The 24,871-nt window shown below is 47.5% G+C and overlaps 4 protein-coding genes across 6 annotated transcripts; 3 read left to right on the top strand and 1 right to left on the bottom strand.

Annotated features, from left to right (window-relative positions):
• Nucleotides 1-174: 174 nt before the first annotated feature.
• rnf41l (ring finger protein 41, like) lies at nucleotides 175-6,500 on the bottom strand. Of its 3 annotated transcripts, none has more exons than XM_083678121.1 (8): nucleotides 6,431-6,500; nucleotides 2,844-3,087; nucleotides 2,528-2,734; nucleotides 2,274-2,413; nucleotides 2,029-2,055; nucleotides 1,320-1,482; nucleotides 981-1,101; nucleotides 175-835 (listed from the first exon to the last, which is right to left on the bottom strand). In XM_083678121.1, exons 3-8 carry the CDS (start codon nucleotides 2,731-2,733, stop codon nucleotides 446-448), a joined length of 1,047 nt encoding a protein of 348 aa, XP_083534247.1. In that variant the 5' UTR covers nucleotide 2,734; nucleotides 2,844-3,087; nucleotides 6,431-6,500; the 3' UTR covers nucleotides 175-445. The 3 variants fall into 3 exon arrangements, with proteins under 3 accessions (XP_083534247.1, XP_083534246.1, XP_083534248.1); XM_083678120.1 differs by lacking the exon at nucleotides 6,431-6,500 and adding an exon at nucleotides 3,930-4,210; XM_083678122.1 differs by lacking the exons at nucleotides 2,029-2,055; nucleotides 6,431-6,500 and adding an exon at nucleotides 3,930-4,210.
• rad54b (RAD54 homolog B) lies at nucleotides 4,813-15,063 on the top strand (the record flags this gene model as incomplete). Its single annotated transcript, XM_083678653.1, has 16 exons — nucleotides 4,813-4,959; nucleotides 5,133-5,156; nucleotides 5,244-5,403; nucleotides 10,250-10,486; nucleotides 10,632-10,922; nucleotides 11,152-11,314; nucleotides 11,502-11,727; nucleotides 11,920-12,006; nucleotides 12,249-12,369; nucleotides 12,449-12,588; nucleotides 12,807-13,097; nucleotides 13,261-13,424; nucleotides 13,549-13,810; nucleotides 13,911-13,977; nucleotides 14,162-14,359; nucleotides 14,515-15,063. The coding sequence occupies 16 exons, from the start codon at nucleotides 4,813-4,815 to the stop codon at nucleotides 14,733-14,735; spliced, it is 2,799 nt and encodes a 932-aa protein (XP_083534779.1). The 3' UTR covers nucleotides 14,736-15,063.
• fsbp (fibrinogen silencer binding protein) lies at nucleotides 7,421-9,048 on the top strand (the record flags this gene model as incomplete). The annotated part of the gene is made up of 2 exons (XM_083678123.1): nucleotides 7,421-7,833; nucleotides 8,468-9,048. 2 exons carry the CDS (start codon nucleotides 7,421-7,423, stop codon nucleotides 9,021-9,023), a joined length of 969 nt encoding a protein of 322 aa, XP_083534249.1. The 3' UTR covers nucleotides 9,024-9,048.
• Nucleotides 15,064-20,269: 5,206 nt separating the features above from the next.
• Nucleotides 20,270-21,710, top strand: gem (GTP binding protein overexpressed in skeletal muscle; the record flags this gene model as incomplete). The annotated part of the gene is made up of 4 exons (XM_083679686.1): nucleotides 20,270-20,624; nucleotides 20,755-20,831; nucleotides 20,964-21,168; nucleotides 21,298-21,710. The coding sequence occupies 4 exons, from the start codon at nucleotides 20,270-20,272 to the stop codon at nucleotides 21,585-21,587; spliced, it is 927 nt and encodes a 308-aa protein (XP_083535812.1). The 3' UTR covers nucleotides 21,588-21,710.
• Nucleotides 21,711-24,871: the final 3,161 nt, after the last annotated feature.

A 24,871-nucleotide genomic window follows, 5' to 3' on the forward strand; every position in this document is an offset into this window, starting at 1 on the left:
GTGTTAATGTTCCTGCTAGATGTTTCAGTGTACGGGTGGATGGATGGATAGAGTAATCAACAATAAGCGCTATTGAGACAGTGAAAAGTGCTTTCATTCTGTTGCATGCAATTAACACTAACTTTCATTGAGACTTGGAGCAAGATGAGGTACCAGACTTGCTTCAACATACTTTATTCATAAAATGTGACACACAACACACAAATGTGTTTGAACAGTACCTGCAGGAATGGAGTGATTATATAAAAACTACCTTTCTCATTTCCCCTTCTGAATTCTGCCAGATTTAAAAACACATACACTCTACATGGTATATTAACAGGGCGTACCAGCTAGTTTTACATGTGGACCTGAGGTGGAAACCTTGCTCTAGTTCATCAGTTGTAAACATATACTGTATATCATACTTGTTTTATCTATTATTTATAGCGTGACTAAATGCTCGTCAGATGACGGTGACCTCCCGACTCTTCCTCTTGATGCAGTCCAGTGTCAGACTTCGGGGGCCGGCCTTGCGTGGCCCCTCCTCTGGCTTGGGGGACGTAGGTGGGACCAAGGCTGATACGGACTGGACTGAGAATAGTGATTGGGTGGAGCCCTGTGTTGACCCCTGCTGGCTCCTGATTGGCTGGCTCCTTGTTGGCTGCTCTTCTCCTTGATGCTGTCTCCTGGTTGGCTGCTGGTCTGGCAACTGCTGGCTCCTGATTGGCTGCAGGGTTCTGAGCAGCTCCAGCAGCTCCCTCTTCTCTAGCTCCGCCTCAGCCAGCTCCTGTCTCCGCAGACGCTCTGCCCCCAGCAGGGCACGCACGTCACACATCACCCGTGACAGCTGGCCCTACACACACACACACACACACACACACACACACACACACACACACAGGTACAAGTCATACAAGAGTTGGGGTGCATGTACTGTAAGGTGCCAGAGTGTTAAACCATTGTAGATTCAGGGGTTATGTGTGCATGCATGGTCTCACCTTGAGCTCCTCTACCTCGCTTTTGATCAGAGACTCTTTCTGCACCATGTGTCTCCTCTGGGAGTCCAACCGTGACTCCATCTCCCGCCTCACCTCCTCCACCTTACATAGCATCTCAGCCCTGAAATATATACATGCAATACATGACAACATCACCTCCTGTACTTTACACTGCATTTCTACCCTGCAATATCTCATATCAAAGTACACCACAGTATATCATGTCTATCTTACACAGTGAATACAACCAGCACTTATCACAACATTTCTCGGTATGGTGTTTGTTCAGAGTACGACAGAGTTTCCATAACCTGGCCCATGATCCACACAGACACACACCTGAGCAGCTCGAGTTCGGTGCGTAGCTCAGCGACACAGTTGTGCTGTGATTGGTCTACTGAGAAGAGGGTGTGGCCACAGCCGCTGGGACATGCCCTGCTGCGAAACTGGCACTCGGACAGGTGAGCCTCTAAACCCTGCCTCTCAACCCACACCGGACAACCTGTGGGTGAGTGGGGGAAAAGAGAAAGAGATAGAGATAGAGAATAAGAGAGCAAGATATAGTGCATGCCACATGAGACCTTAGGTTTCTAACAGGTATCCCCCACTTCACTCCACTATTGAAGGCAATAGTCTTTCACTACTGGACTTCTACCCCTACCCCTCTGACTTTAGGATCTCACCTTACCCCACATCTTTTCCCTCACCTCACCCCTCTCTTCTCCCCCACTTCACAGCACCCAACACCCCCTCCCATTCCCCACCACACACACACACTCAGTGATGCGATAGTTTTCTTTAGTTACATGTGATACAAGTCTACACCTGTTAGTCTCCACAAGAAATAGAAACAGGCAGAACAAAAGGTCAAACAATAATTGAAAGAAGGATAGACATTTTAAAAAGTGAAAATAAAGTTTTATATTTTCAGCTTTGTTTTCTTTGTCATTTATTCCTACCTGATAATATCAGGTGTAAATGCTTAGTACTGTAAGTCTAAGTCTTTGAGAAGAAAGAAAAACACACACACACACACACTTATACCTACCACACTGGTAACATAGGTATTCCCAACCTGCCAAAGACAGGTCACACACACATCATTGTATAAAGTCACCATGACAACAGAAGGACCACCTGCTCTCCTCACAGGTGTCATATCACGGCTGCTTCGACTGAACTACACACACACACACACACACACACACACACACACACACACACACACACACACACACACACACACACACACACACACACACACACACACACACACACACACTGCTGTAGTACCTGTGTTGGAGCAGGTTATGAGGGCGAACTCACACTCGTCCTCGTGTGTGTGTAGTGTCTCCAGAGAGCAGACGGTGTCACAGCCCTTCCCTGTGTTAACACAGCGGATCTGCAGACGACTCAGGTCATTACGCATGTACCTTACATAGCACAGAGAGAGAGAGAGAGAGAGAGAGAGAGAATGTGTGTACTTTGACTACAATGTAACTGAGAGCGTATTTCAGTGCGAGAGAGAGAGAGAACTGTGTGTATACCTGTACAGTGGTCTGAGTGTGCTGATATCCAGAGGCAGCCTGTCCTCGGGACAGGAGTGATGGTGCACCAGCCAACCGCTGATGCAGGCACTACAGTAGGCATGTTCACACGGGGCCTGGAGGGGGTGCTCTAACACGTCCCGACACACACAGCACAGCAGACCCTCATTCACATAGCCTACGAACCTCTCCAGATCATAGCCCATCCTACACATGCACGCACACACACACACACAGTCAGAAAAAGAGAGCAAGAGAGAGAACACATACCCCTCTCAGTTTGATCATTTCCAACATTTTAGAATTAGACCCTTACCTGCCAGACAAGCCTCCTCTTTTCCCCTCACTCCTTTTCCTTCAGTTCTCAATCTGTTCCTTCACTTCTTCCCTCTCCTCTCTCTGCCCGTTCTCTCTTCTCCTCTTTTCTGTCCTCTCCTCTCCTTCTTCCAGGTGAGGATCGGGTCGCTCTCCCTGAGGCCCCTCCCCTCTCGGCTCCCTCAGGACTGAGTCTCTGTGGTGAGGTCTCCGTGACAACAGCGGTCCTGAGCCCAGGCAGCCAGCTGCTGGACAAGACCACAAGAGTGAGAGAGACAGAGTTACACACACACACACACACACACACACACACACACACACACACACACACACGTTAAATGAGGGGGGGAATGGTCATTTGCTGACACCTTAAAGGAGAAAAATGACACCATTAAATATCTAATACAGGTTTTGTGTTAATGTTCTCTTTCTTTCTCTCTCCCTTTCCTTCTTTCTTTCGTTTTCCTCCCACCATCCCCTTCCCTCTCCCTGGGGATGTGGGATTAAAATGGATTACACTCTCCTCTTCTCTGATTGGATTACAGACTCCATGACAACATTTCTGCTGCTCTCTGAAATCACAGGAATCAAAGAGCAACTCCATAATACTCCCCACTCACCCACTCTCAATAACACACAGAAGGACATCCCAGAGTTATGGAAATGATGTGAGAAACACAATGCAACATGTCAGCATCTCAGTATATCACATTCCTCTCATATTGCTAAAATAATGAGGAAGAAGACTGTAGCTTCTATACTTTGTTCATATCCCGTTTTATCTGTCATGAAATAAGATATGTTATGAACATACAATACTTCTATAACGTCATGTAGTATCAGTTCTAATGTCAACTCATACAACCATATGACTCAGTATAGCAGAGTTGCACACACAGTATGACTGGTGGTGGTTTGGCTGCAGATTGAAAGGATTGGACTTTATTGCTGACAATAGTCGACAAACAGTTCTAGATGTATGTCGGCGGATGTTTTGCACTAAAAAGGCAGGACATATAATCAATGTAAAGTCAGCATTTTTTTGAGAGCAGGGTAATATAATATAAAAAGTGTCAGTCTCACTCACCCGTGACTAATGATGAATATTCGACGCAAACTTCTCAAAATTGTCGTGACGTAGAAGATAAATAAATATCCGTGGAATAAGGGATTAATCTGAATAATGCAGTAATCTGTGTTGCATTGCAAACCAGTGAAATTGTCTGAGATCAGTCGGCGAAAAGTCCGATTAGGGTATTTCTCAGCTAAATACCGGGTACACGCGATTTAGGTTTCTCGACAGGAGCGGCACATTGGAGCATTGTGTCAGGAGCGCAAGCCCCTACGGCCCGGTGCAGCTCAGTACAAGCACAGTAAATCGCGTGCACTCACTGTAGTACTAAACCCCTCCCCTGACGAAGCAACCAGCCAATGGCATTCCTCGCCACATTAGCGGGAGAATTCATTCATCAAAGTGTGAATGTTTTCCTAAGTAGCTGGAACAGTTGTTTGACCTGTTGACTTGTTCAGGTATGTAGAACGATATTTCGCTATGAAAAGCCTATTCCTAAATATTAGCTACCTGTCTCTTTGACTAGTAACAGGTTGTCACAGCAAACCAGGTAGACTGTGGCTGGTTGCTACAACTAGCTAGCTCGCACTACTGTGACTACTATGTCATGTGTCATTAAGATGAGACGAGCTAACCAACTACCAGCCCTGAACCAGGACAAGGTGGGCTAGTTTTCGGTTAGCAGACAGTAGTGTACGACTCCTCGATGATTATCAAGAAGAAGAGTATAAACGGACAGCTGACAGTCAGGGACGGACAGCTGACAGTCAGGGACGGATAGCTGACAGTCAGGCACATTGGCCAACTTGTAGAAAGCTAATCATTATTACGAGACAAGCTAATGTGATGCTTGTTTACATTGCTTTTAGATCTTGTGACACATCCAAACGCACACAAAATGCGGCGCTCCAGAGCCCCTAGTCAGCTCTTCGGTAACGCGACGAAAAAGGCCCGGTTCGCCCCCCCTGGACCTTCGCTGCCCGGTGCTCTGCCCGAATCCGAGCCGCTGTCTCCCAATCTCGGTTTGACGAACGCGCTCAACAAGGTACAGGGAGACAAAATTCACTTCCATCACACGATTCATTCATTCATGTCTAGCCCCAAAAGTGACCTCTATTAATTATTATAGTCATATAGTAATGGCATACTATGTAACTTTTATTAGCTACAGCACCAATATCCAGGCAGAATAATGGTTAGTCTTCTCCTTCTCTCAAGGTCCAGCGGAGTCTTGCAGCTCCAGCTCCAGCCCCAGCCCCAGCCCCAGCCCCAGCCCCAGCTCTAGCTCTGCCAAGGGGAGGATGTGAGGCCCCAGCCTTGGCTGTGAAGACCTTGCCCTGCCCCGGGCTGGCCAAGAGGAGCCCTGGAGCCCCAGGCCTGTCCAGGGCTCTGGCCCGCGTGCTGAGTGCAGCAGAGAGTAAGGAGAATGAGGCAGAGTCTGGAGATCCCCCATCTACAGAGGAGCACTCTGGAGACCCAGGGCCAACCAGTAAGACATTTGGCAGGGTCATTTGGGGGATTTGGCAGCACAGTTTGGTACGAATTTGGTTATAATTTTAGCAATGGGTGTGTAGACTTTTGCAAATTGGAAAATCTTTAGAAAGTGTTCAGTAGGCTGTGTAGATTACTGGGGAAAGAAATTATAATTTGATGTATTTCAATTCCACCCTCTGGGGCAACAAAAGGTGAACATTTTGAAAGGGGGTGTACACTTTTTATAGGCACTGTACATATCTTGTATAGGTAGCCCTTTCACATCCTTGATTAATCAGTTCTGTGAAATACCATAATGCGGTTTCCTCTTTAACTTGATCTTCTGAAGGACGATAAGTCAAGAGGGAAATATTGTGTCAAATATTACGATGTAATGTCTACTACATGCGAAGATAGTAGCCCTTCTTTACAGTATGTGACTTCTGCCAAGAGGTATGCATTTTTTGGTACAAAAGTGTGCTTTCTTGCAGTGGTCTGCAACCGCAAATAGCTATTTCATGCAGCAATTTAAGGCAGAGGCACTAATCTCCTAAATGTCTTGCTGGAAGTGTACGCTAGTTCATGCAGGTGTGTCTTTCCCGCGGTGTTATACACCTGTAGTCAGACTTGTGTTATTTATTTGCCACTGTTTAAGGTGGAATGAGACGGGGTAGTTATTGGCATCAGTATGAATAATTAATTTGCTAAATTGTTATTAGGTCTTGTTATGATGTCAATGCCACTGGGGGCGCATGCTGCTGGATTTGAAATGTTGGTGAATTGTCGGGACTTTGGTCGAACGAGAATTAATCAACTACAGCGGGAGGATAAAACGATTAAGAGAAAATCCGTTTTCACTAGCAATTTACCACTTATACAGTGTTTTATTAAATTCTATATTTTATTATATTATTTTATCAGCCTACCTTGTTCAACAAATCCAGTGCCTAGTCAGGCGCGATAGCCTAAGTTGCTCTGTCTAGAATAGCCACACAACTGGTAGAGATTAATACTGTCTTGGAGTGTGAGATGAACACACACACCTGAATGGAGTCGGGGGGAGCACACATATTTATATTAAGGGGGAGCTGTGCAGCCTGTGCTGTGAGTGACAGCAGATCCAGCATTATGCAAATGAGCGTGGGTAGTGCAGCGGCAGCGCGAGGCAGATTAGGGCTGTGGTCGGGATCAGTGAGCACACACGCTTCCCTCATCGAGAGCAACTAGTGCCACTCTATTTTTTAATTTCTCCTCTCCCTTTCTGGTCTCCGTGTTGACAATACCATCCACCCACGATTATGTTACTTTACGCATTGATGTGTGTGTTTTATTTATCAGTGAGACGCGCTTTTGATTTCCTTTGTGCAAAGACGCGCTCCCGCACGGGCATGCGAAGCGCGCACACGTCTTCGGTTAAACCAGCGCTATTTCCTCCTCTCCAACGTAGTGTAAATAAAACATATTTTACAAACAATTTATCGTCACCATTTCCCCTGAGTACACATATCCCTCCGTTGGTTAGTATAGTGTAATGTGAATGCGCGCTGTGCGCTTGGTTTGGGGTTTAGAGAGACCAGGCTGTAAGTAGGTCGGGCTGGGTTTAAGCAGCTTTAGCCTGCGTCAGCCTAAGCTGGGAGGAATTCACCCAAAGCCCTCCGCGGTAGGCGGGGGCCTAAACGAGGCTGGCCTAGTTAAGCCTGATTCTTATTGTGCGCACATAGGCACAGCCTGTGTGTGTTGTGTAACGCAGAGAGGAGCGAAGACCGAGAGAGAGAGAGACTGTACCTTCATGTGTTAGTCAGAGACTGTGCTTGATTGAGAAAAGGGAGAGAAAGAAGGGAGACAGAAGAGCAAAGGAGTAGAGAGTGAGAGAGTTCAACCAGTATTAGCCTTGTCTCTGTGAGGACAGACAGAGAGAAAGACACAGAAGAGAAAACTGAGGAGGAGACAGAGCAAGCTCAAGAGAGTGTGTTAGAGTTAATTAAGACGGGTTTAGGCCTGGCTTGGTTTGCGTCAGTCCGCTATGCTCTAAGATGGCATCTGGTTCTGTGTACATGTCATCCAGTATGGTGGGTAAGGCTCGGTCGTCAAACTTCACCCTCTCTGAGAAACTGGACCTGTTAAAGCTGGTCCGCCCTCACATCCGTATCCTGGAGGAGCACACCAACAAACACGCTGTCATCGTGGACAAAAACAAGTGCTGGGACACAGTGGCGGAGCTGTACAACGCCTTGGGAGGAGACAGACCCCCGCGTACAGCCCAGGGCTTGAGGACTCTCTATAAGAGGCTGAAAGAATCAGCCAAGCAGGAAGTGATGCAACGAAGACATGCCCAGCCGGAGTACAGGGGAAGTATCTCTGAGCCAACCAGGAGAGTGATGGAGATGATACCTCATTTGTTCCACCATGGGCCTATACACCATGATAAAGACCCAGCAATGCACAGGTGAGACACACACACACACACACACACACACACACACACACACACGCATGCACGCACATCAAACATAGGCATGCAGACATGCCCAGAAAGTCTCACTACAAAGGTGAGAGAGAGAGAGATGCACACACAGCTCAGATGAGAGGATACAGAGAGGTGAGTTTCCTGAAAGTTTGGGTCTCTCTTAGATCATCTTTTGTCTCTTTCTGACAATGGACTGAATGTGATCTTTGGGGAAACTCACCCCAGGTCTGCAGCTCCAGGCTTGGAGCCTGCTGAGTGGCCTGCCAGGGGAGGGGCTGCTCTCACACACACACAACACTCCTCCAATCAGCTAGAACACACACTGCCCTTACACCTGTCGTCATGCACTCGTACCAACACACTCACACGCAATGCCCTTGCACTCTCATGCATGTATCACAAACATGCTTTATTGGTATTACTGTCAAATACAATTACAAAAGTCCACGAAAGTTGACGCAACGCATACACTATATTATAGAGAAGGGAACAGTACACACGTATATTTTTTACAGAGATAGATTAAAGTGGAGATATTGCCACAGAAATAGAATACTGTAGTCTAAAACCGTGCATGTTGGTACTAACATTTAATTTCACTCTCTCTCTCTAGGTTGATGTATAAGAATGACTCTCCCATCGAACAACCTGGCAGCAGCTCCTCTCTCCCTGGCCTCCCCGATTTCCCAGCGGGCCCCATCAGCCTCCGTCTGGACCAGGAAGTGGTCAGACTCGACCATGAAGTCGATGTGAAACCGCCCCCCGACCTCACCATCCTTTCCACACGCATAGGGGCGGAGCTAGAAGAAGAGGTGGATGAGGAAGAGGAGGAGTTAGGCAGTGTCCATGGTTACGACGGATCCCTCTCTCCCTGCCCCTCCTCCATTAATATCCCCCTCTCAACCTCTCCTCTTCCCCTTCGGCGTGACCTGTACCCCCATGACCTTTACCCTCACCATGACCCTGACAGGCTACGCCCTCTGCAGCTGGCCAAAGAGGAGCATGAGCTGGTGCTGGCCAATCATAAGAAGGTGGGCGTTTACCTGGAGGAGAAGAGGGAAGGCCTGAAAAGGAAGCAGGAACTAGAGGAGGAGCTTCTGAGAACAAAGATCAAAGTGGAGAAACTGAGGGCAGCCAGGCTGAGACACGGGCTACCGCTACCACTATAATACACATGTTCAACCACTGCCCCTTTCTCCACACACACACACACACACACACACACACACACACACACACACACACACACGTGTGTGTGTGTGTGTGTGTGTGTGTCACCAAGGGAGCCTGCTCTGGAGGGGCTGGCTGACCATGTGGAACTCGGATGACGCTCTGGAATGTTCTAGAACAGTATTTGTGGAAGGCTGTGTGGAATGTATCTGTATGTTGACGTGTGTGTGTGTGATTGAGGCACGGCTCTGGAGCAAATTATATCAACTTTGGCTTCTTGTCTGAAGAAAGAAGCTCAACTCTGTTTTCAAAAGTGGTGCTTTTATTGATTTTATTGATGTCCGTCTTGCTTAATGCTCCATCTACCCTCCTCCTGAACCGATCCAGGCTCAGTGGGGATGGCCTGATGGGACACTTGAAGTGGAAAGAGGGCAGTGGGGTGAGGTTGGAGTACAGGTGTATATATGACCGAAGGCCTCCCCCACTCTCTGATGCTCCCTGCAGATTGGATGGACAGCTCACGGTGGGGAGGGTAGACGGGTGGGTAAGGATGGGTGGGGATAGTGAGGGGATGTACTGTAGGAGAATAGGAGAGGGATGTTGATGTAATGTTGATATGGTGTTTTATGTGCTGTCTGTTGTTCAGACCTTTCTCCGTGCTTTCATTGATTTTTATTAAAACTGTTCAGTTCTCAGCCCTGTGGGTCTTGTGGTTATTCCACTGAATCACTCTCCTCTCCTATTCCTCTCCTTTCTCTTCTCTTCTTTCCACTTTTACCTGGTTAGATAAGTACACTTTGAACCTGTTGAATCTAATTGTGATAAATGCATTTTACATGTTGTAAGATTACAGTGCAGTACAATAAGCGTAAAACAATACTATACTTACCACTGTCTGCTTTGAAGGGATCATTTTCAGACATTTCACTACATTGAATGAATGAAGGCAGGCTTGAGAACAAGGAGACTCCCCCTTAGCGTTAACCAGATGATCTGTAGATAGAAGGTAGTGAGTGGGATGTGACAGACTCCCATAGCCCTAGGCTGATGGCTCATCCTGGGCTTGGAGCTGTAGGAAAGTCCCAGGCTCCAGGGAAAGGGCCACAGTAGAGTGGTGAGACCTCTGCTGGTAAATGTGTGAATAACAACAGTTCATTTTAGTTTTTAGCAGGATGCTGTTTTGTTGTGTGGTGGCCTGATTGTTTCTCTGTTTTTTTTGTTTTAGGTTTCAGATGTTCCCCCCCGCTCAGTCCGGGGCCTCCTCAAACAGTGGGCTTAGGGTCGGATCCTGGAGTGGTTGGGACAGGGTCAGGTTGCGGTCAGGGCGGGGTGAGGTACTTCAGTGTGATGTGGTGTAAGGCCAGTAAGAAGAAGCACAAACGCTGGGAAGGTGACGCAGTGCTGGTGACACGCGGACGCACAGCCACACTCAAAGACATGGAGGGCAAGGACATTGGCAAGGGTGAGACACAGACACACACACACACACACTCACAGACAGACCCACATTGTATCTATATTTTACATACCTACTACACCACACACACACACACACTTTTATCTCTCTCTCTGACTCTGAGAGTGTATTTCTAATTGTGTGTGTGTAGGCAGTGGTTATAAGATGTCAGAGCTGGCCTCTCTGTCTGAGGGGGAGAGTCTGATGGTGGGGGGTAAGGAGGTGGAGGTGATGGGGGTGATATCTGATGAGGACTACGCCAGGGGACGCTGTTTCCATGACGTCCATGTGGAGATGGAGAAGCCTTCAGCTCCACCACCCTCGCGACGCCTGGCATCCAAACCATTCTGTCGGCCAACACTATTGGGTGGCGCTGAGAGGGGCGGGGCTATGCCACAGGAGGAGCAGCCCTGCAGAACTCGCCATGACCCGCTAGCACCAGGTATCCTAAAGTCTAAAACATTTAAAACAGGCCTCAACTGGATAACGACAGCAGTTATGATGGGGGGGTGTTTCACGTGGTAGAATGGCGTATTTTGGCATGGAGCTTGACTAGGATCCGCGTTGCATGCAAAAACACGCATTTGTTCATATTTTCAGCCTTAGGCATGCGATTATGCCCACTCTCACCTCTCACTACACTTAGCCAAACGTGAACTTTCGCTGCCTAGGTGCTCTGGTCATGCCCCGGCCCTCAGCCAACCACCAGTGGTCATGTAACAAGGCGGGGCTCCCTGTGGTGGACGTTGTGGTTGACCCCCACCTGACCTGTCACCTCCGACCTCACCAGAGAGACGGCCTGCTCTTCCTCTACGAGTGTGTCATGGGGATGAGGTAATGGAGGTTGAATGACATGGCTGCTGGGTGTTGGGACCTGTTGATGAAAAAGCTAAACTGTTGCGTTGAAGCTTGCCGATTTGGCCCTTGTGAAATGTCAAGAGTTGTTTTTTTCCTTGGCAAAATGTCAAGCATGTGTTTAGCTGACTTGACGTGCGTGTCTAATGATGTGTGTGTGTTGCAGGGCTGTGTGTCGGTACGGGGCGATCTTGGCTGATGAAATGGGTCTGGGTAAGACTCTGCAGAGTGTGGCATTGACGTGGACGTTGTTAAGGCAGGGGCCGTACGGGGGAAAGCCGGTTGCTAAGCGCGTGCTGGTGGTTACCCCCGGCAGCCTCGTCCAGAACTGGGGGGCGGAGTTTTCCAAGTGGCTGGGCCGTGAGAGGATCAGTGTCTTCACTGTGGACCAGGTGAGTGACCCAAATGGACCCATTAACCCTAACACCCTGTGCACTTCTATTCTAGATCTTGGGAAGTTAGATAGCTGTAAGCAATATTGCAAAAATCCCACATCCCCTGGTGCTGTGTGTGTGTGTGTGTGTGTGTGTGTGTGTGTGTGTGTGTGTGTGTGTGTGTGTGTGTGTGTGTGTGTGTGTGTATAGGACCACAGGGTGGAGCAGTTTGGAGCCTCTCCTCTTCACAGTGTACTGGTGATCAGCTATGAGATGCTTCTGCGCTCACTGGAGCAGGTGAGCAAGTTCACCTGATTTCATGAAGACATATTTGGGATGGGAATGCTTTAATAACAGTTCATAAATGCATGTTTATGCACCTTTTTCTCCTTTTTTTGCTTTGTTAAGGTGTCAGCAAATTACCATTCCCCCCTCATTTAACTTGACCTTTAAATTGTGTGTGTGTGTGCGTGTGTGTGTGTGTGTGTGTGTGTGTGTGTGTGTGTGTGTGTGTGTGTGTGTGTGTGTGTGATATCCAGGTGCAGAAGCTGGAGTTTGGGCTGGTGATCTGTGATGAGGGCCACAGACTGAAGAACAGCAGCATCAAGACCTCATCTGCTCTCACTTCTCTCAGCTGTACACGCAGAGTCATCCTGACAGGTACACACACACACGTGCACAAAAGTAACACACACTCTAAATGTGGAGTACCATTTTTGACAATCTGTTTGTGTTTTAGGTACCCCGGTGCAGAACGATCTGCAGGAGTTCTATGCCATCATAGAGTTTGTGAACCCGGGGATTCTGGGGTCGTCTGCTGCGTACAGGAAGGTTTACGAGGAGCCTATCCTACGCTCCCGACAGCCCACCTGCACTGAGGTACTGACCACACCTCTCATCTCTCTCTCCAGCCATCTCTCTCTCCCCCCCACTCCATCCACCTATCTCTCCCTCTCCCCTTTTATTCTCTCCCTCCCTCCCTATTACCCACTCCTCCCCTCCCTTCTCTCTGTCCTTCTCACACTTTCCTCTCCACCTCCCGTCATCTCTCCTTCTTACCTCCCTCTTTCATCTGCCTCTTGTCTCTGTCCTTATAGGAGGAGAGGATTTTGGGAGAGGAGCGAGCAGCTGAACTCGCTCGCCTGACTGGCCTGTTCATTCTGAGACGGACACAGGAGATCATTAATCGCTACCTGCCCCCACGTTCTAATTGGACGGTGTTCTGTAGCCCCTCCCCTCTGCAACGAGAGCTCTACCAGACTCTCTTGTCGCACCGTGTGTTCAGGGCCTGCCTCCAGGCGGCAACACAAACCCACACACACCTCGCCTGCATCACAGCCCTGAAGAAACTCTGCAACCACCCAGGGCTACTGTATTCTACTGTACAGGTACACACACACACACATGCGATGATGGTTGTCATGGTGCTTATGTATGTATTCAGCAGCCTTGGACATGTGTACAGTATGTTGTAATATAAGGAATCTTTGTCATTTTTACTGATGTTTTAATGTGGATTCAACTAAAGTTTGTTGTGTTTGTTTGTTTCAGGAGAAGACAGGCAATAGCACCGTGGACAGTTCCATGTATGAGGGGCTTGCTGGTGTTTTCCCAGAATCCTACTCTTCAGGTGGCTTCAGTACAGCAGACTCAGGGAAACTACTGGTTCTGTCAGACCTTCTGACTGCTATAAGACACCTCAGCCCTACAGACAGGTGTGTGGGTGTGGGTGTGGGTGTGGGTGTGGGTGTGGGTGTGGGTGTGGGTGGGTGGCTGTGGGCACGCCTTACTCCAGGATCTGTGTCTACCTTGCCTCTAACTATGTGTGTGTCTCTACAGGGTAGTCTTAGTATCTAACTACACTCAGACGTTGGACCTGCTCCAGGATCTGTGTGTCCACCTGGGCTACACCTACAGTCGTCTAGATGGGCACACCCCCGCCATCAAGAGGCAGCGATTGGTCGACAGCTTCAACAGCCAGTACTCCAAACACTTCCTGTTCCTACTGAGTTCAAAAGCTGGGGGGGTAGGCCTTAATCTGGTGGGCGCCTCCCACCTGGTCCTGTACGACATAGACTGGAACCCTGCCAATGATATACAGGTGAGACTCACTCACTCACTTCCACTCGTCTCCACCAGATGGCACTGTATGTGTGTTTCATTCACGTCCGATGGTTGTGTATGTGTATTCTCGTCTATAGGCAATGGCCCGTGTGTGGAGAGATGGACAGAAGAAGACTGTTCACATCTACCGCCTCCTCACCGCAGGTCAGAACACTGCCAGCGCTTCTGTAACAGTGTACTTGTTCAATAGGCAGTGTACAGGTCTTCTTAAAGTTACATGATGAAGATCTGGACAGTGATATTAAGGTTTCAGACAGTTTTGGTCAGTTCCTGAGGTGAATACAGGACCTCATCTGTTCTCATGTGAAGCTGTGTGTCTCTCTCCCAGGTACCATAGAGGAGCGTATATTCCTGAGGCAGGTGTCTAAACAGGGGCTTTCTGGGACGGTGGTGGACCTGGGGAAAGGAGCAGATCATACAAGCTTCTCCTCCTATGATCTACGAGATCTGTTCAGCCTGACGAACACACCCTCTCTCACTCACGACCTGCTGAACTGCAGCTGTAGCATGGACGGATCTTCACCTGGTACACACACACACACACACACACACACTCTCTCTCTCTCTCTCTCTCTCTCTCTCTCTCTCTCTCTCTCTCTCTCTCTCTCTCTCTCTCACACACACGCTTGTCATATCCCTTTATATGTTTGTGTATATTTATGTTTATTTATCTGTTTTCAGTCATAGAGGAGGAGGAGGAGCCAGCATGTGATAGGCCGTGCCAGCTAGGACGCCAAGGAGACCGCGGGGGGGCGGGGCAGAAGCACCTGAGCATGTCGGAGTTGATGCAGTGGAAACACTACTCAGGAGACACACACACCTTCGCAGATGCCTACCTCGACCATGCACGAAACCACATCTCCTTCGCCTTCCAGTCTACCATCTCTCCCACACCTCACTAACACACAATCACAGACATTATGGAGAGATTGGAGACACACACACTCATTTGAAGATGCCGTTTTCCATTCTACCACCACTTGTCAGCCCTGACTGCAACATGACCACCCCACACTGCAACATGACCACCCCACACAACAACTAATGGACTGGAACTTGACCACAAACATCAGTCAGGCTGACACTCAAAAAGCACCTCTCACTGAGCTGATGCTGACTGAATGTGATATTGATTCCTCTGTGTCATTTCATTTTGATAAATGAGAAGCAAGAGAATGTGTTTGTGACCTTACTGAATCAACTAAGTTATGCTCTAGTTGTAATACTACCTTTCCGAGTGAAGATGAGATGAATAAGGGGAAAATACCCCTGTAATGGAGGAAGAGAGAGAGTGTGTGTGTGTGTGTGTGTGTGTGTGTGTGTTGTGTGTTGTGTGTCAGCTCTAGGAGAGAGTGTGTGGGGGGGGAGTGAGTTTCCACTGTCTCTGTGTAGAGTAATGCAGTGTATGTTTCGTCTGTCTCCATGTTTAGTTATGCTGTGTGTCAGGGAGAGAATGTACTGCACTGTACGTTCCAAGCCTCACAGGGCAGAGCCGGCATGGCAGTATTGTGTATCCAACCCACAAGCCTTGGCCTTGTTTTATGTGTGTCATCTCGGTGTTCAAGGTCTAGTAGTCAGCTTTCCATCCTGAGGGGCACTCCTGTCTCTTTCCTGCTTAGATATGACATATACACACATCACCATGTGGTCCCTCTTTGTGGTGCTGATTGATGTTGATTTTTTCAATTATATAGATTACTCACATTGACATGTTTACCTCTTCCCATTAATTTGTCGACTGTGTATTAAAAATGTTTTAAAGCGTAGGACAGACTCATAAAAATCTATTGCGTATGTAGGACAGACTCATGGCTGGGTGCCCGATGCCTCAATTGCTGCGTGGGTTATGGATCAGAGTGTGTCCCGGATTCACAGGTGATTTAATGTGTGTGTGTGTGTGTGTGTGTGTGGGGGGGGGGCAGGCAGGATGAGTGTGGTAGATTGGGTGACTCCAAAGTGCTGTGTCATCACATAAACACAATTATCTTTGCACAATTGATTATGACCACTCACAGTGATTGTTAGCTCAGATTGTTGTGTAATAACTAGGTCTTCATGAGGTTAAGCTTTCCCAGTGTGTCTGGGTCTCTCCGCCTGAGTCATTCTCAATCAATTCTATAAGAACATCCAGCTCAGTGGTCAATGTGTGGGTGGCTTAAGTCAGTGGTGTAGGGATCAGGACATCAAATTAACGTTTTGGTCTAGCAGCCAAGTTGTCTGGTGGATGAGAAAATTCACCAGCCACTCTGATTCTTTACCAGACACATTTAACACAGTTAAACCGATATTCTCTCTGCACAAAACGAACCTCCTGTAGGCTTTACGTTTCGCGCATATTCCCGTCAAAATACCGGAAAATATATTTGCATGTCAATCTCACGGTTGCGTGTCGTTGAATTGTACTGATATGCTTTATTTTAGGTTGTAACCAGAGACGTTATTCATAGTTCATAGACTCTGGGGTATGTTTGAAAGTCAGGAGAAGCGTGAGTGAGAAGCGTGAGTGAGATGCGCAGCAGTTCTAGTCAGCTGGAGGAGGGAGGAGCAGCAGGAGTGTTCAACAAATGTTGAATCAACAGTGAACATAATTGCTAACAGAGTCAGTTAAATTCCATAGATAACAACAAATCCACACCACCATAACAACTGTCTCCAAGTCACTCACTACAGCCCTCTACAGTGCACTTATAATATATGCCATTTAGCTGACGCTTTTATCCAAAGCGACTTACATTGCAGTGAGTGCATACATTTCAGTACATATGGTCCCAGTGGGAATCAAACCCACAACCTTAGCCATGCTCTACCAACTGAGCCACAGAGGACCACTTCATGGCAATGTGATAGTGTTGTGCACGGATCTGTCCAATAGACAAAAGAGTTTTCAACACTGCTTACTGTTTCCAAATAGCCAATAGGGAGAGAGCTTTAAGAAGACATGTGCTGTTGTGTGAAAGTGATGTCTGTCTGTCTGCTCAAAGCTCAGGTGGAGGCCTGTCCTCTCCTCCAGCCCAGCCCTCTGGGCCCCCTCTCACTATAGAGAGTATGGGTTATGGATAGTAGTGTGAATGATGTATCAGAGCGATGGTTTCGAGGGCTGGAGGAGTAGCTGAATGATAGACTTGGACTGGAGCATGTTCCTTATGATTCTAGTCCTTTCCCTTTGCCTGCTGGGTGTAGATTGGACAGGAGACACTAATCCACCGCTGACACAGGGGTGAGAGTGCGGACATCCGGAGGAGCTGTGTGTGTGTCTGTGTGTGTGTACATGCATGCATGCGTGCGTGTTTGGGTGACAGCTCTCGTGTGTGTGTGTGTGTGTGTGTGTGTGTGTGTGTGTGTGTGTGTGTGTGTGTGTGTGTTAAGACAGAGTGGTAATACAGTGTAAGTCCTGCCCTCTGTGAGCCCATTCATACCAATGAGCTAAATCTGCCTCTGTTCTCTCTCTCTCTCTCTGGACTCCCCCCTCCATTAACCATCTTAACCTCTTCTCCCCTCTCACACGCTTTTTTTACAACCCTGTTCTCTCTTTTTGTTTTGTTTCCACACCTCTCCCTCTCCTGCCAGGCACTGAAGTGGTACAGAGTGAGTGGAGAGTTGATATTCGGTCCAAGTTCAAGTTCAAGGCTTTGTGTGTCTAATCCCCTCCTTGGCCATCAGCTCACAGGGGCTAAAGTCAGCTCATTCACCCACTCACACAGCTTCTAACCCTTAAGCCCCGGCCACACTAGTCCGCTGTATCCTTTAAATACGGAATGAGCCAATAGTTTCTCTATGGGAGTCACCCGTTGACGGACAGCGGCGAAGACACGGGTCTGTATGTGCCCATTTGTCGTATTTTTTGCTGACAGAAACGTTCTGAGGAGTTTAACGGTTTTTTTCTTCTTGTTGTTTTTTTTTTTTTACAGTACGTTTGTACGAATTCACAGATCAAATCAGATAGTGACTTATACCTGTTTGTCTGTTTTTTGATGGACTAGTGTGGCTGGGGCCTTCACCCTTCTCTCCCCAAGCATCCACCAAGCTGCCTCCACTATAGCCTCCACTAACCTGCCCCAGCTATCCCCTAACCCAACCCTCTCTCTGCTTCCCCAGTCTTACCCTAGCCTCCCTCTCCTCTTCTCTCCTGTGCTTCTCCTCTGGGATCCTGAGTCACCCGCCCTACCTGAGCCGGTCCTCTCTGGCCACCTCCAGCCTCTCACCCTGACCCTTATCCCCTAGCCTCCTCTGACGCACAACCTGATTAGCTATTATAGATGCAGACTCAGCGGCCAACAGCCAACACTCCCCTGGCAGTTAACTAGCTGGCCAGAGTGATAAGACGCTATTGTTAAGGTCTGGGACACAGGTGTGCTGCTGTGTGGTTAACCCTAACCCTGATAGCGCAGAATTATTTTCCTATTAAAATGGAACCCATCACTTTTTTGGGTGGATTCATTCTGATTTTTTTTTTCTCCTAAAACTAAACCTAGTTTTTGGCATTCCTGAAGCAAACCGTCCCATCGTCCTCCCTCACCACCCCCAGGCTCCAGCCACAAGGCCTCTCCTCTGCCAGGTCCTGGTCATGCTCTTCCAACACTTAACAAGGATTTAATGTGTCTCAATCATCTGTCCAGCAGAATAGATCAGGACCTTAATACACACTACAGCAGCCTCTCAGATCATGACCCCATGCAGCAGCAGCCTCTCAGATCATGACCCCATGCAGCAGCAGCCTCTCAGATCATGACCCCATGCAGCAGCAGCCTCTCAGATCATGACCCCATGCAGCAGCAGCCTCTCAGATCATGACCCCATGCAGCAGCAGCCTCTCAGATCATGACCCCATGCAGCAGCAGCCTCTCAGATCATGACCCCATGCAGCAGCAGCCTCTCAGATCATGACCCCATGCAGCAGCAGCCTCTTAGTCCTGGAAAACAAGAATGAAAAACCAACATAATCCTGCAATTACAGTAATAACCCTCTCTGCTCAGACACACAAACACACATGCACTCTGCTCTCACAGATGGACCTCCGTCAGCCGGTTCTAGATGTGTAGAGTACATTGCGTGATGAGGGTAATCTCTAGGCAATGTTTGTGTATTCCTAGAGGTTTCATTCACAAAAACAACTTTGTTTTTGAGCAACAACAATCTGTTGTGGTTGTGGATGCCCAGGCTATCACACTCTAGCTTAGATTTATTGAATGTCACCTGCAACTGCAGCCTAGCTGTTTGTTAACCAACTTCACCACAATAATAACAGTGAAAATAGTTGCATTTTGCAACTGACACTTGTGTGAGGCTGTCAGATTGTTCCATCCACATGGAGCAAACACCTGATATGAAATAAATGCTCTCAGGGTGTAAAGATTGACAATGCACAGTTCAGGGGAGGCTGGTGGAGGTAGAAATTGTAGCAACCAATGAGCCTGTCCTACGATTTCTGCCTCCACCAGCCTCTATATGGCGAATAAGATGTAATTGTTCACATAGCCTCTGTGCTCTGATTACTCCGGTCAGTGAATCTAATGGTGACCTGATTCCTGAAATTCCTTTATTCTTACCTAGATTAAAGACATTTTAATGAAATTAGGATCAAGGATTAATCCAGTTTATTGCCCTTTGCTGTAATCAAGTGCTGCAGTGATTATCCATGGGGTAGTGGTTTTGAGTTATGTAATATAATCTGTGTTGTTTGCTTATCAATATCCAAATAATAATGGTCTGTATAGATGTGATGTTTTGTAGTTGATGACAAGTGTCTGCTTTAGAGACTGGTGTTTTGGAATGGCTGCGTCCCTGAGGTGTGTGTGTGTGTGTGTGTGTGTGTGTGTGTGTGTGTGTGTGTGTGTGAATGAGTGTGTGTGTGTGTGTGAGTGAGTGAGTGTGTCCCACTGTCATTTGAATGTAGGAACTCTCTCTCTCTTCTCAGCTTCCCCCATAGAAACAGTCTGGTAGGATAAAAAAACATCTGTTTTTCTTATCTCTGACTGACCCCTCAACAACTAGCCTCTGCATGGCGAGGGAGGGGAGGGGAGGGGACGGGAGTGACGTCCCCCCTCTCGCTGGGAGCCATTCTTTATATAAACCGTGCGGTGGAAAGCTCATTAGAACATTAGTGAGCCCGGGATTACACACGCGCACAGTGGCCAGGGACATCACAGACAGCCTTCTCGAGGATTTTACGGTCTAACGGTCAACGGGCACATCAATGATCTCTGAACCAACAACTTCTGACTTTCGCACTGCTTCAGTTTATTCCTGGGTTCTCAGTTTGGTCATCATCACATCTTTTATTTTATCAGTTAACCAGACTTAACTAGACTATTGAGGAGATATAACCTTAATATACGTCAACGTCCTATTATTTAATAGTGCTGCACAAGGGTGGATTTACACCGCGAGAATAGAACAGATTTGCATTGGGAAGAGTTTGCATAGTTTGTGATAACCATGCTAGGAAGTATGCGCCGGCACAGTCTCCGGTTGCAGCATGAGCTCCACCGGTGGAGCATTTGCGACCCGGGCAGCCACTTGCTCACGGACAGTCAATCACCCCGGGTCGCGTCCTGCATCTCCCGTTCCAAGTCCTACACGAGCTCCACTGGTGAGTCGACCGGGAGCCGCGAGAGCTGGTCTTCTTCAGATTCCGTGATCTCCACAGACTCTACAGGTGATACCGGGGAAAGCGGACGTCCGTTCCGCGTGGTGCTGATGGGTGCGAGTGGGGTCGGTAAATCGGCTCTCGCCAGCATCTTTGCGGGCGCCGCAGACAGTATGGACAGTGATGACTGCGAGCTGTACTGTGGTGAGAAATATATTCTGATAACATATTTATATAAATGGCATATGCTAATATTGGATTGCACTTTATTGTAGCCTAGGCAACCCTTTATTTGCATCATCAAGATTAAAGGAAAATATCTCCTGTGTTTCAGATGAGGTGTGTGAGAAGACAATCGTCGTGGATGGAGAGAGTGTAACCATCATTCTAATGGACACATGGAATGCAGAGGTAAGTCTGATACGACAGAAAACCGACAAATTAAACTAAAACAACTTGCGAAAACATATTTGTGTGACTGCCTTGCAAGTGGTTTGGCTCTGTGTGTGTATCATGTTCTAACTCTCTGTGTATGTATTTCAGGATGAGGGCGGGTTGTCCCAGGAGCAGTGCATGCAGACAGGTGATGCCTACCTGCTGGTCTACTCTATAACTGACAGGCCCTCATTTCTGCTAGCATCAGAACTCCGTATATCCCTCCGCCGCTACCGGCCTGCCCACCACACGCCAATCATCCTGGTGGGAAATAAGTGTGACCTGGTCCGCTGCAGAGAGGTGTCAGTCAATGGTGAGTAACAAAATGCACAGTGTGTGTGTGTGTGTGTGTGTGTGTGTGCGCGCCCTGGTCTCTGACTGTGTATGTGTGTGTTTCTGAGCATTCCTTGATCTCTGACTGTGTTTTCTCTCTCTGTTCCAGAGGGTCGTGCATGTGCAGTGGTGTTTGACTGTAAGTTCATTGAGACATCAGCAGCCATGCAGCACAACGTTTGGCCCGCGTTCCACGGCATCGTACGACAGCTGCGTCTACGCCGCGACAGCAAGGAGGCCAACAAGCGACGCAAACACACAGACTCTCACAAACACGCATGCCGCGAGAGTATACCCCAAAAGGCCAAACGATTCCTGGACAGGATGGTGGCGAAGAACAACTCCAGTGTGGCGTTCCGGCTGAAGTCTAAATCCTGCCACAATCTCTCTGTGCTCTAGGACCCTGTGGATGGGACACCCACACACGCCTTGATACCCAGCTCCTACTGCAGTCTATATTAGACTGACCCCCTTAGAACTGTCACCCCATTCGCCAGCCTCTGTGATGGACTGAAGAATCTGCCAATGAACACTCTGCTCTCACCTGCAAACCATCTCCAACAGAGAGAGAACTACTGAGATATAAACTCTGAGAGAAAGAGAACTTCTGAGAGAGACAGAGATGTTCATTCATGTCCCCTTTCTCATCCCTCTCTTCCTGTCTCTCCTGCAATTGCATTATTGTGGTTATCAGGGCAATGATAATCCACCTGTTATCAAAATGTTGTGTTTTTGTGTCTTTCAATCAGCTTCAGCATTCAGATTATTGAGAATGTGCTGTAGCCTCTGTGTGTATTCTGCTATGTCTGAATAATTTCCATTCTGACCTCAGTGTTTGAATTGAATAAAATGATTACTTTCCTAAGAAAAGTCATCTAACCTTTCTCTTGTTACCTGCTTTGTACCTCGATCTGCCCAGTCACAGTTATAGGTCACACACACACACACACACGAACCAGAGCAGCACCACTTATTGAGCGATTTGAAGATGACAGTTGACACAGAGCAGTTTCAGAGACAGTGTGTCATGTGTTTGAGTGTGTGTATGAGCTCTTCTTGTGTAGTGCTTGTGCAGGTCTAGCAGGAATGCGGCCAGGGTGGGAGTATTTATTGTAGTAGACACACACACACACACACAAAAACATGGCACATGCGGTGTGATGAGCCTAGACCATGTAAGCTAACAGGGAGATGAGGGTGTTGCCTGGGTAACATCCGGGAGGAGGAGTCAAGGACGAGGAATAGGTTAGATAGCAGTTTGATCAAACTCCACTTGTGAATGTGTTGCTTATCTCAGGGACAGGGTGTAATAGAAAGATACTGTTGATGTTTCAGTACTACACCAGGCGAACCACAGGATCAAAGCAGATCAGTATCTATGGTCCCTTAAAGACAGACAACAGAGTGACTAATACCTTCACTACTTTAATCATTTATATTTATTTATTCATTTACATTTATGGCATTTAGCAGACGCTTTTATCCAAAGCGACTTAGTCATCATAAGAAAAAGTAATCTATACTAGGATCAGGGGCTATTGGCAGTCACAATGCTAGAAGAAGGAAGAATTACTTTTTTTTTTCTTTTTTTGAAATTAATTAATTTACATTAGAGAAACTTGTAATGGGGGTGAAGAGATCTTTAGGAGGGACAGTTAAGGTGTAGCCTGAAGAGATGGGTCTTCAATCTAATCGTCTTTCTTATCATTAGTTGCTGTTTATATTGACTCTGAGAAACAGACTCACTGTAATTCTGTGGTTGGAGATATGCATACATCTCAGCTGGCAGACAGGTGCCTCTTATTCCCATTCACCTCATGATTCTCGGTTCGTACCCTTAGCTCTGAACACTTTACTGGAAGCTATCAAAAGCGTTGGATTATGAATATATTGACAATTATGTCCAATGCACTTTTTTTTGCAAGAGATACCATGCTGTACCGAAAGCAAATACCACTGCTGGTGCGTGGCAAATCAAAAAACGTGAATCTCTTAACTCTTTTCATTGGATAATCCTGTCTGTGTGAGGCTGAGTTAGGTGATAGTAATGGTATTGTATGAGATGTGTCATGTTGTTGCTCTACATTCCTGTGGTGGCCTGTCAGTGTGTTCAGTTAGCTCCTCTGTCTACACCCTTTTCCTGCTCACAGCCAGCAATGGAACAGCCAAGACAGGAAGCAGTTCAGAAGTTCAAAGGTCAAAGTCTGTTGAGTAAGAAACTTTTCCAGCCCTCTGCACCTCCCCCCCTTCTGCCTCCCCTCCCAGATGGTGCAGTCTGATGACAGCCACAACTAGTTGAGGGTTTCCTCAGAGACAGGCCTGTAGGAATTACTCAAATGGAGACTGACTCAGTCCAGTCTATTCAGACATTCATAAACACTAGTCCTTCCATTGTATTGCTGTGTTATGGGTTACATTCATATGATACAGTATGTTGATTTATTAGCTATGTCTTTGTTATGTACCTGTCATTAACACTCCTGTCTGTCTCTCTCTCTCATAGCTGCTTCCCTATTGGTTAGCCTATGTCTAGTCTATGGGCGGGGTGATTAGACAATCATTAGGTTCAATAAAACCTTACAGGCTAGTTGGGTTAACGTTTGACCAACCTGGATGGGGCTGCTGGGATCAAGCTGCAGTCTCAGACACAGGAACTCTCCTACAAGGTAAGTCTCGCTCCTTCTCTCTCTCTCTCTCTCTCTACTTCCTCTCTTTCTCTTTCTTTCTCTTGTTGGTGTCATTCAGTATTATTTGGTGCGGTTTAAGGAATGCCATGAAATTATTACCTGTGTCTATTGGTTTTTACAGTCTATGTGTGTTTGGTGTTTTGTGTGAGATGTTGGGTGTGTGTCATGATCTTGACTTGACTTTGGAAGGGCCTGTGTGTTAGGTGTTGGCTTGTGTGAGTGTGTGTGAGTGTGTGTGATGGCAGTGGGTGACAGCTCAGAGGGGTCTGCGTGTCCAAACCACCCGCCTGGAGCCTTCAGGGCATGACATCTGGTTGTGGTCCCTGTGTCCTCATTCTTTGGGCTCGAATTAACGGAGACTCGGCAGAGCAGAGGTCATTCAGTCTCAGCCTGCCAGTATAGGCCTGAAGCTGGCCTGACAAACACACAGACACACACCTTTTGTAACAAGACAGCATTTATTTGTATTTTTTTAGTCATATTGGTAATCCCACTGAAATGTATAATTTTTTCACAAGGAAGACCTGTGGCAAGATGGTGCACAGCATGCACTTGTTTGTCTCAATTTAATTTAGTCCTCTATCTTGTGCGTTCTTGGCAGTGGTGGTTTTGCTGTGCTTTGATACCTTTGTGTGTGTGTGTGTGTGTGTGTGTGTGTGTGTGTGTATGTGTGTGTGTGTGTGTGTGTGTGCGCGTGTGTGTGCGCGCATCTGTATGTGTGTACGCGCACCTGTGTGTGTGTGTGTGTGTGTGTGTGGGTCCATAGGGCCGGTTATCTCTGGTTACTGACAGAAAGGCACATGTAGAGCCTTGTAGAGCCTGTGGGGGAGGGAAGTGCTGGTCACAGGTAGGCTAGAAGTGCTGGTCACAGGTAGGCTAGAACAGGAGAAGATAAATCAAGGTTGGAGACAAGGTTGTAGCAGGTCGATGGTGAAACTGGTAGAGAGAGTTTCAGGTAAGGAGTGAGACAGGCAGGGGCGGTGTCAGGGAGAGCAT

This window comes from Argentina silus (assembly GCF_951799395.1).
Source record: "Argentina silus genome assembly, chromosome: 10".
Lineage (NCBI taxonomy): Eukaryota > Metazoa > Chordata > Actinopteri > Argentiniformes > Argentinidae > Argentina > Argentina silus.